Genomic DNA, 11,745 nt, shown 5'->3' with positions numbered 1-11,745 from the left:
CACAGGAGACAAGGGGCTTGACACACTTTGAGCCAAAAGAGGAGTCGAGTTCTGTATCCTTTTCTGGGCTCTGTGTATATGTTAAATCTTTTTTCTCACTGAAAATAAACTGTATCCCCATGCCCTGTGAGGTAACAGGGGGCAACGAATGACTTTCCTTATGACTGTGAATGGATAGGGCACCTCCCGTGACAGAACTCCAGGTTAATGGTGCTCAAAGGGTAGTCTAGATACACCTACCACGGTGAATGTTGAGTCACCATATATAATTGCTGAGTTAACATACTGTACACCTGAAACTAACAACACACTGTAGATTAACTATACTTCAATTAAACACGTAGGTAGTGGGGCGCCTGGGTGGCTCGATCGGTTGAGCATCCAGCCCTTGATTTTGGCTCAGGTCATGATTCCAGGGTTGTAGGCTTGAGTCCTGCATCCAGCTCCACGCTGCGCATGGAGTTTGCTTGGGATTTTCTCTCTCTCCGCGCCCCCTTCCACTCTCACTGTCTCTAAGGTACTTTTTTAAAAGGGTAGTTAAGAAGCTCTGTTCCTGGAATGTAGATCAAGGTAAGTACAGAAAGTTACGAGTCTGCGTTTAGAAACTGTGATCGCAACTTGACAGAGTAGTTTTTTTTTTTTTTTAATGTTTATTTATTTTGAGAGAGAGAGAGAGAGAGTGAGCAGGGGAGGAGAGGGAGAGAATCCCAAGCAGGCTCTGAGCGAACAGCTCAGATCTTAACCAACCATGGTATCATGACCTGAGCTGAAATCAAGAGTCAGATGCTTAACTGAGCCACCCAGGTGCCCTGCAACTTGACAGAATCGTTTTGTCTGATGAATGTAATAATGAGCAGGAGGAATGTGTATTTTTGTGTCTATTTTTTCCACATCTCTAGGAATTCATTTTTTCAGTTAATTTTTTTCCTTAGTAATTCATTTTTATTTTTCTTCACAAGACTATAGGCCCACAATAGTTCAAAATTTTAAAAACTTGACTTTCACAACTGGTCCTATGAAAATAACTACTCTAGAAAATAATCCAAATTTTTCTACAGTCCTGACAATAGTCAATATTCCACTTCTGAATGCTCTTAAGGACTAACATTTGAAGGAACTCTTTAGTCTGAACCTTTGTTCCTAAGAACAGGCCAAACTTAATAGTTTGAGACAATTCTGGAATCTTTATTGCTTATAACATTAAGCTTTTATGAGTACAAGAAAGATTGTGAAGAATTTTCTGAAATATAGAAAAAAAATATAAACAGCAAGGAAGGTGAGGCAATTTAAAAAATCCACCTTGTAAAATATACATTTTTATGAGGTAGATCAAAATATATACTGATACAGAGAAGCCCAAGGTATGTTCAGTGAAGAAACAAGTTGTAAACTGTACTTGTAATATGATGCTGTATTAAAAAAATTACTATATACATAGAAGAAAACCTGAACTAATATAAATTAACCAGTCTGAAAAAAAAATCAGTTCTTACATCTGAAATGTTAGGCTCCCAGGGGCGATTATGTTCTCATGTTATATACTTGCTTTGTGTTTGAACTTCAAATTTTATCATGACTATATGATACACCGTAATATGAAACAGATTGATGTGTGATGTTGAACAATATGCCTCTGTCATGTTTTGGTCATTAATAAATATACCGAAAATGCAGTTGAGAGAGGTTTTCCTAAAAAGATAGCGGGTAAAAAAAATCATACAGCAAGCCCCCGGTGCTTCTATTTCTTTACCTTCTTTAAATATTTGGGGGCCAAGTTCCACGCGTTCTTTCCAGGCCCACTTGCAGTTCTGAGCATTCCATTTCTTGAACAGAAGAAGGCTATTTCCATTTAAGATACTTGGACGGAAGTATTAAGGTCTTCCTACGTTTCATTTCCCATTCCCTTCTCCCCATTGTGCAGGACAAATACATGCCAGATGAAACATTTTCCTGAATTTAAAAGACCAGTTTGCGACTCTGCAAAACTAGGATGAAGGGCTTGTTACAAACAAACAACATTCACAAGATCGGGAAGCCTAAAAATTCACATCTGTCATCCTCAGCGAGGCAATAAACTACCGTATTTCATCAGTTCTAAGACAACTTTATTGTGAGACACAGCATCATTTTATGTAGCGCTAAGAAAGAAAAAAACACTGCCAATTCCTTTAGAGCATGCCATCAGTCAAAAGATGCATCCTGATTTCAAGGATGTAAATGTGAAAAGATGGGCACCTTGGCGTCAGTAAAATATGGTAATACTACAACTAAAAATCTGCAATCTTGTCCAAGAGGATTACATGAAGTAGAACACTTCAAACTGCTTTGGATGAACCCTGAATATAATGGAAGAATACGTAAACATTTTCAGTAGCACACCTTCAGTTTATTGACCTATGTAAAAAAATAATAGGTCTTAAAAAGTCAGAACAGTAAAAGAATATGTAAAAGTATTTCTGTTTCTAGAAGGCTATACAAATATGCAAAAAGGAATAAGTTATTATTTTTCTGCATGTCTTCTGTTTTGCTCCAAATTCGTTCCCCAAACTTCATTTTTAATGATACAAATGACTAAGGACCAGTTTAACAAATCATCTTTATGTATATATTACATGCTTTGGAATATAGATAGAAAATGTTCCAAAAAAGTTGTTCAGAAACTTCTCTCTTCACAATAGGAACATGAAACCTGTATAAAAGGGGGGTAGGGAGCACCTTTTATGGAATATTGAAGCAGAGTGAAGATGACAAAAAAGATCAATCTAGAATATGGAAATTTTTTTTTTTTTTTTTAAATTCTACCATAAACCATAGCTAATTAGTTCTTCCAAGTGAAGTATGAGGTAGTTTTAGCCTCATAATTAAATCTGCAGCTTGGAGTTTTTTGTTTTTGTTGTTTTTTGTTTTGTTTTGCTTTTGTTTTTTCCTTTTTAATGACTAATCTTGTTTTTGTCACTTGGTGACTTAGAACCCTCTGTGGGATCTAGACAATATGCTTACTTTCCTAATGTTCACCATTTTAAGGCACGCAATTCATCTAAAATGATGTGGCTTTTGTTTTGTTTTGGGTTCTTTGTGTATTACCTTAAAATAGTTTTTCAAACTCTTGATTATAAAAACTCTCCATGTCAGGTCTGCCATTTCAAATGACAATCAAATTGGAGAGTTACCAGCCTGAATAATAACCCATCAGGCCACTGGTGTAGAAAGAAAAAAGGAGCCCAATAATATTGGACCTTAGAAAATTCTCCAAGCAGAGTTTGTCAATTATTCAGTGGGCTGCTGTGTTTTCCCCAATCTGCTACCATAAAGTTATATTACAGGATGCTCCAGCAGTAAGTCTTTCCGGAACCCATTTTATGGTGCTTATGAAAACCATCACTCTTTATAATATCCTAAAAACATTTACACTCATTCAGAACTTCATGAAAATCCAGCTTCTCTTCAAGTAATTTTCCAATACTGTCTCAATTGTTGACGTCCATGTAGAAATGGCATGTCATTCTTCGCCGGCTCACAACTCCAAACTTTCTGATGGTGAGCAATGACTGAGGAGCTCCTCGTTGTTCTTCTTCTCATCATGCTGAACTGTGCTCTGAAATTTCCCAACCTTCCTTCCTATTGGAGACCCTGAACACACTTTTCACAGTTTTACGGTTTGCCTTCAACAACTTTTATTCCCTTAACAAGTGCTTGCTACTGATAAAGGCTGAGTCTGTCCTTGGCAATGGTTCCACCTTGCTGTTAGGTTAGTGCCCGGAGCTGGAAAGGCATGTGGTTCAGGGGCTTTTCCGTGGCCTTAGAGTGTGATTCACTTCCAGGGCAGCAAGAGTCCTCTCTTCAACCTTTGATGCCTTTAGCTTTCTAAAGCCAAATAGCTTTCTGGGAAGACGAACACATTTTGCAAGGCACACTAGTGTGAGAACGTGGTGCTTGGTCAAGAGGTCCAAGTACAGTTCAGACTAATGTTCCAGGCTTTGAATCTTCGTGCCAAAAGAGCCTCTGCTCTCTACTCTTCAGGCTTTCTTCCAACCGGTTTCCATCTGTACTGTCCAGTTGACTGATCTCTGTGTACTGTCTATTAAAGGAAACCAGAAAAGTTGTTACTTGTGGTCATTTTGATTCCCAGAGTACAAAGATTACTCAAAGAATTAGTAGAAAGCACCGTCAAGAAAATATCCAACACTTGGAAATAGGCAAAGCATGACTGTGTGCTGTCTCATTGTCCTACTGGAGCATTGTTGAAAAGGCCCATGCAAGGTGTACTTAATTCTCAGGGGAGATATTCCTTTGTCTCACTTTCATTTACCATTGATAAGGACCCAGATTATGGTAAGTTACATGTTAATTTTTAGGGTTTTTGTCTGGGAGAAATACAAATAACTTCTGTCTAGTATAAAAAGATTATGGTTAAAATTTTATCGCCCTGTGAGCCATTAACTGTTTTGTTTTTTTTTTAAATCTAATTTCATAATCTTATTCCAGCATTTTATCTTTCAGTGTATTGAATTCAGTCTTTTGAATTGTCTCAGAAACAACTTTACCATTCTGTTAGTTCTCTCATTAATGGGTTAAGAAAATCTTTGACACATGCCCATTTTCCCTTTGTGGGAGAGTCATATTTTTAACTTTTTAAAAAGTATTCCTGACAGCCACATTTTAAGTATTCTTCAAATTAAGATCCTTTCCTCAGGGACAAAGGAATATATTTACAGGCAGGGGTACCTAGGGACACATTTTACACCCGTAGGGTGTATTGGTCAAGAGTAAATTGGAAACAGCATCACATATAAAAATCACAGGCATGTTTGGGGGGTAGATCCAAATGAAGGCATCCTATTATACAAACCATTCCAATCAGCAAAACTTCATTCCTACAGTAGTAGTTTAGAATAGGTTAGATAGTTAGTAGGTTTCTTTTTATTTTAAATTTCTTTAGTAAAAAGGATTAAAAAGTCATTGGAAGAAGAGCTTTGGAAAGAAATGCTCCGTGAAAGCAGGTATTTAGTGTTTTCATCTAATATAAACACAAAGTCAGATTTCCACAGCTTCACACATCGGTCAGTGAGCAAAACACCTGCTAAGCAAGAAGCAACACACAGATCTGAGGGGCTGTACTTACTACTGCTGGCTACACTTAGCAAAAGAGAATTTAAAACTGATCTCATTTCTGGAGACACAACCATTCTCCGGGACAGAAGCCCTCGGTTTTGCCTAGTTTAGGTAGAGTTAGATAAGGAAGAGAATGGGCAATGGAAAAACGGAAGTGAAAGAAAAACAGTTATTTGAAAACACAGTTTGTAGCATAGAGACAAGAATTGGACTGTATTATATACTAGGTAGGATAAGAGACTTCAACATTTGTGATGCTGGAAAGTTTATGCCACTGCCAATTATACCAAATCAGACCTGGAAACAAACTCTTATTGGTAAAAATTTATAGCTTTCTGTAATATCAAGAGCCAGACACTCTGGGAGAAAGGATCTCTAAATAATACATACTTCATTTATTTAAAAAAAAATACTCAAATCTTTAACTTAAGGGCAGATCTAAAGTTTTTTTATTTTTATCTTTATCTTGAAACCAAATTTCCCTCTTATTTAAAAAAATATGTTTCGGGGCGCCTGGGTGGCGCAGTCGGTTAAGCGTCCGACTTCAGCCAGGTCACAATCTCGCGGTCCGTGAGTTCGAGCCCCGCGTCAGGCTCTGGGCTGATGGCTCGGAGCCTGGAGCCTGCTTCCAGTTCTGTGTCTCCCTCTCTCTCTGCCCCTCCCCTGTTCATGCTCTGTCTCTCTCTGTCCCAAAAATAAATAAAAAAAAAACGTTGAAAAAAAAAAAATATGTTTCCATCAAAAACACAATTTTACAGCAAATTCCTAAAATTTGGTGGATGGCTGTTATTATACTTGCCTTGGTAACAGGTCTAGTTAAATTGATCATTCTGGGGTGTAATAAAAAAATCCTTAGGGAACCTGGGTGGCTCAGTGGGTTAAGCATCTGACTTTGGCTCAGGTCATGATCTCACGGTTCATGAGTTGAAGCCATGCATCGAGCTCTCCTGTCAGCATGGAGCCTACTTCAGATCCTCTGTCTCCCTCACTCTCTGACCCTCCCCTGCTTTCGCAGAGCATGCGCTCACTCTCTCTCCCTCTCTCTCAAGAAAGAAAAACATTAAAAAAAATCCTCAATAGGCAAACAGATGGAAATAAGCACACCTGTACTTCTGTTGCTGGGAGGGTAAACTGGCAAATCTTTCTGGAAAGCAAGGGCTTCAAAAAATACATTTTTCAAGTTAACCCATTAATTCTACTTATTGGAATGTATCCTATGGCAATAATCTGGGATTGAGACAAATATTTTGTAGAAAGATGTTAACAGCAGCATTACAATGAATCATAATGAAAAAAAAATCTAAAAATTCAAAATACAGGAAATAAAGTATGGCATATTTATGAGGGGAATATCATATTGCTCCCATATCATTGCTCCCATGAAACAAGGCTTAAAGAGTTTTAAAAAATATGAGCACATGTGTATGTTGTGATATTAAGTAAAAAACTGGGATTCATAGACAATGAAAGATGTACAATCGTACATAAGTTTATCATTACAACCACGTTAAAAACGGATACAGAAAAATGGGGGAATGTGTCAAGATGCTAACAGAGACTACCTCTAGATGGTGGAATTATAAGTCAATTATTTCCTACTTATTTATCCCTTTATCATTTTCCTAAGTTTCCATAGCGAGCTCATATAATGTGCATGTGCGCGCACACAATAGGGATCTTTAAATAGTTTCTCATTTCCTGTACGTTGCCGCCCCTCTGACGTCAGACTCCCGTGTCAAGCCATCTTGGGCTGGCTGAAATAGAAAGGCACATTTGGCAAAAACACATTTTCTCTAAAAATGTTTAGTACCTTCCCGAGTCCAGTGAAAGTGGTGTCAAGGATTTTAGAACTGTCTTACGTGCTGACTGTTTTCTGTTGTGTCTAACTCAGTCAACAGAAAAGGAAAGTAAAAGTATACAAATAGGAAAACAATTTGCAAATGAACTATACAAAACGATGAGAACTGAATCGAAAACCTTCAGCTCCAATTTTGGGCCAAAGCCATTTTAGTTCTTGCTCCTAACTCATTTGCATTATTTACAAAACCCCAAGATATATGAAGTCCTCTGAGGTATATTTTCACTAACATTCTATTTTGAGCACACCCTTTGTTGAGTTGAGACAATTGGCCTAACAGTTCCAGCCAAGAAAAACTCTCATTGAGCATGGAGAAGAAAAAAAAGGCTTTGGGGGTTGAATAGCTCTAATTCGCTTATAACACTGAGTAATTTATTAAATTATGATTTCACTCATTTGTGGAATTTAAGAAACAAAACAGATGAACATAGGGGGAAGGGGGAAAAAAAGAGAGAGAGGGAAGCAAACCATAAGAGACTCTTAACTATAGAGAACAAACTGAGGGTTACTGGAGGAAAGGTGGGTAGGGGATGGACTAGAGAGGTGATGGATATTAAGGAGGGTGTTTGTTGTGATGAGCAGTGGGTGTTGTAGGGAAGTGATGAATCACTAAATTGGACACCTGAAACCAATTTTACCATATATATTAACTAACTAGAATTTAAATAAAAATTGAAATTAAAAAAAAGGAAAGCAAGAAACTAAACTCTTAAAATCAACAGGATAGACACTTTTATAAGTTATTATCTGTGTAAGTCTCCCTATGCCTGAAGCAATTTGGCCTCAAGCAAATTTAAATAAAAACAAACAGAAAATGCTCATTTCTTGGCACCATGGGTTTGAATTATATTCTGCGAAAAGTGACAGGGAGATGTGACCTCTTCAAACTTAACTCATCCTGCATATACAAAGAAGTGAAAAACGTGTAATGCAGAGTTTACAATCTTTTTTAAAACTGCATTTTAACAAATTGTTCTTGTACATTTCCTCCAAATGTTTACAAAGAATCATGATTATAAATAGAACAGCTGGCTGTGTCTGTAGCTTCTTAATGAACACAGGGTCAGACACAAAAAGGCAGCAAATGTTTGAAATCAAGCCTACCAACTGTCTGTGAGGAATTTTGGTGTGAGCAACCTTTTCTGGGGTAGAGATATCTTTCCTACAAGGTTTCAGAAGAGTCTTAAATGGATATTATCTATACTATGGTTTTAAGCACTTCGATTTAAAAAAAAACCTTCAGACACAGATTTTAGTGTATACATGTCTAGGAATAGAGTCAAATTTGAATGATCTAGATTAGGAGTGAACAAACCTTTTCTTTAAAAGCCTGATACACAAAAACAACCAGAGATATGGGGCTCCTGAGTGGCTTAGTTGGTTCTGCATTTGACTTCGGCTCACGTCATGATCTCACAGTTCATGAGTTTGAGCCCTGCACTGGGCTCTGTGCTGATGGCTCAGAGCTTGGAGCCTGTTTCAGATTCTGTGTCTCCCTCTCTCTTTGCCCCTCCCCTGCTCATGCTGTCTCTTTCTCTTCCAAAAATAATCATTAAAAAAAAAACAAAACAGACATAGACAATATGTACATGAATGAACATGGCCATTTTCTAATAAAACTTAATTTACAAAAACAGGTGGCAGCTGGTTTGGGCCTATAGGCTATGGTCTTATGATCCTTGAGCATTCATAAAATAACATAGAATTCCTGAATTCTTTTAACCAGGGATAGGCTAGTAGAATTTCGAAGCATTGCTTTCTCACCTGCCTGGAGAGGGCAAAGGATTATAGATGTTGCCATAGCAGCTGGTGTAGGAAGAATGTGCCGGGGTCTTGTATTCAGATAGCCCTACAGCTATCTGGGTCCTCCAGTTCCCAGAAGCATTTGTAGAAGATACTGGAAATAAAAATGAAAAGAGACAAAATTAGTGAGAATATTCAAAATGAAGATTATTTAGGCCATTTAGACGTACATTATAATTATCTGTGGGCAGAGATTAAGAGACAATGGTTATAATCAACAGAGTTCTTTTCTATTCAAGTATAGTCACTTACTGGCCATGTGACCTTGGACAAATAGTTTATTCTCATTAAGCCTTAGTTTCTTCACCTGTAAAGTGGGGATGATAATACAAATACATCCTGTATAGGGATGGTATCATGATTAAATAAGGTCATATATGAGAATATTTAACACTTTGCCTGGTACAGAGTAAGCACCCCAAAATGGTAACTATTGATATCATTATGAACGAGAATAAAGTTAATTGAAAGGCATGCTATAAAAAATAACCTAAAAGGCAGATAGAAAAAAAATTCTCATATGTGAAGAGAGTCTTTCCACTTGGGCTATGGTGGCTAGATATATATAAGGCTTTATTTATAAAGATAAGGCAACGAGTTTGAGTTTCTTGGAGGCCTTTGGTGGAAAAGCACTCCATAAATTGACCTGTGGATAAGACTGTTCCTCGGCCCAAGGCAACATCAGCCACTAGCAGAATCAATGCATACTTTTTGCCTAAAAAAAAAAAAAAAAGTGTGTGTGTGTGTGTGTGTGTGCGCGCGCGCGCGTGTGGGAAGGGGTGGGGAGGGTAATTAGAACAGGAGGCATTTCAGGAAGAAGAGAATTAGCTCTACTGAGGGACTGAACTGGAGCAAGATAAGGGCACAATGCAGGAACAAAGCCTAGTGAATGTGTCGCACTGGTGGTGTTCCCCCTCTAAAACCAGTCCTGCCTCATGCTGAGGACGCACAAGGTGCCCACAATGGCAGGCTGGTGGTCCAAGACCCATACTGCTCATGGATCCTTCCGGCTCCCCTCCATTTCGGTTCCTGGCAGCCACCCTCCGCCTCTTCTTTCTCACACCCACAAAACCCCTGTGACCAGTGTAGGACAGACGCATTTCAAAACTCATCTGTGGCCCTGGATGCCATGAGATTTTGACTCAAAGATGTAATTCTCTCACTTTGAGCTTCCACGAATGTTTCATAACTCTGAGTCAGGGGTTGGCGGGCTTGGTGGTGAAGGTATCAGAGCTGTGGCAGAATTCCCATTCCAGCACTTACCAGCTTTGGGGCTCAGGCAGGGTCATTTGAACTCGCTAAGCTAGAACTGCCTCCATGGCAAGATTAGGATACTCATAACAAACAACAGCACTCACTGTACAGAAGTGTTGCATACATTAAATGGGATAGTGCACATAAAACACTGGGCATGATGTGTGGCCCAGGGTTAAGTTGCCAACAGACGATGGCTGTCATTTCTACTAAAACTGAGTCATCAAGAGAGTCTTCAGCTGGCTGGAAGGAATTACAAAACCCCTAATTTGCCAAATAATAGGAAACTCTCCATGATGCACGTGTGCATGTCTGCTGTAATACATTTTTGTAGCTATTAAATGTAGACAGGAATGAAGAAAATTCCAAAAGGGAATTCTAGGAGGTCTAATTTTATCCCTCTGATTCCTTACTACAGTGTAACGCTTTTTGGTCTATGGGGCCGAATCCTGCTGCTACCAGGTAACCTCCTACTGGGTCTGAATCAGGAAGCATTAACTCCGTTCTTACCTTTGCCTGAGACACTGAGCCAAGCACTAGTAACGCTGTGGTTTGGGAGGTGCACCTGCTTCTCTCTGGCCTATTTAAATAGGCATTACCCCAGCCCTGTGCCCCAGTGGGCTTCTATATGCATCTCAGCCCTCCTTGTTTGGTTCTTTCTTTCTAACACTGTCCCTGGGTTTGGTTTCTGAAAGAACCTCATGCAACGCCCTGAACTGTAGGGTGAAGAAAGGCACTGTATAGACGTGAGCCATAAATAACAAGGAATACATGACAGGACACTTTTTGTATGTTAGATATGGTAATAAGTGGGAAAGCCCTAACGGAAGTCCAAAGTCCTACGCAAACAGAAGAGACATTAAACCCAAATAGAAATCTCCATGGAAATGCCTCTGGTCAACAAGCTTATGAAACTTTTAAAGACACAGTTTTCACAGATTTATTACTCAATGAGTTGGGAATCCCTGTGCTGTCTTACTAAGGGGTCAAGCTTGAAAGCAGGGGCAAGAATGCATGACCTCAGGTTTTCACATAGTCCAGGGCTGTAGAGCTTTAAAAGTGTTTTCTTTGTATACGTTCCTCTGGCTGCTAACTAGACCGGGTGCTCAAGGCTGGAAACCGTGTCAACGTTGTCTCCTCAGCATCTGCGATATGCCTGCTTGTTTGCTGAATAAACGAAACATAGGCAGATACTCCTCTTTCTCCCCACTTCTCTACTGAGGGCAGCTCGAACAGCTGGGGGGCATGGGGGTAAGCAGGAAGTTCTTCACGGGTTTTAGTGGATGGAGGGGCCAAAGTCAATGCCTGAAGGGAATATCTCTAATCAAAATTATCTTGGAGAATCCCTTAAAGCAGCCATAAAGTAAAGTCTAAAGGATTACTGAATTGAGTCAAGGCATGCAAACTACTTAGAACAGTGCCAGGAACAGTGTTTACTAAATGCTGGCTCCACTCATAATTATTAAGAGCCTCACGTAGCTACCTGAACATTCAAACCAAACTGCCTTTAGATGATCAAGTTCCTGCTGGTGAACAGGGAAGGGTGTATAATCCTAATGTTTTCTGCTTACCCGAAGGGTTTACTCTGCTTTTGAATATATCAAACATCCGTGACCAGAACACTTTTATGAGATGTGGCTATCAAGGTAAGACCTAGAAAAGATACAATATTTGAAAGCCCCCAACACCGAGAGGCATAGAGTAAGTGCTCAATAAAT

The 11,745-nt window shown here is 39.0% G+C and overlaps 1 protein-coding gene across 13 annotated transcripts in view; it reads right to left on the bottom strand.

Annotated features, from left to right (window-relative positions):
• Positions 1–2,364: 2,364 nt before the first annotated feature.
• FRMD4B (FERM domain containing 4B) overlaps positions 2,365–11,745 on the bottom strand; it is a 323,079-nt gene continuing 313,698 nt past the window's right edge. For 12 of the 13 annotated variants that reach the window (XM_058728806.1, XM_058728805.1, XM_058728811.1 and 9 more), the window contains 3 exons: positions 8,735–8,867; positions 5,123–5,214; positions 2,365–4,078 (listed from right to left, as the gene is read on the bottom strand). In XM_058728806.1, the coding sequence (XP_058584789.1) occupies positions 4,017–4,078; positions 5,123–5,214; positions 8,735–8,867 (287 nt within the window). In that variant the 3' untranslated portion in view covers positions 2,365–4,016. The remainder of the gene's footprint in view (positions 4,079–5,122; positions 5,215–8,734; positions 8,868–11,745) is intronic. The other variant, XM_058728803.1, reaches the window with a different exon arrangement.

This window comes from Neofelis nebulosa, chromosome 4, assembly GCF_028018385.1.
Source record: "Neofelis nebulosa isolate mNeoNeb1 chromosome 4, mNeoNeb1.pri, whole genome shotgun sequence".
Classification (NCBI taxonomy): domain Eukaryota; kingdom Metazoa; phylum Chordata; class Mammalia; order Carnivora; family Felidae; genus Neofelis; species Neofelis nebulosa.
This window is presented reverse-complemented; position numbering and strand designations above follow the sequence as displayed.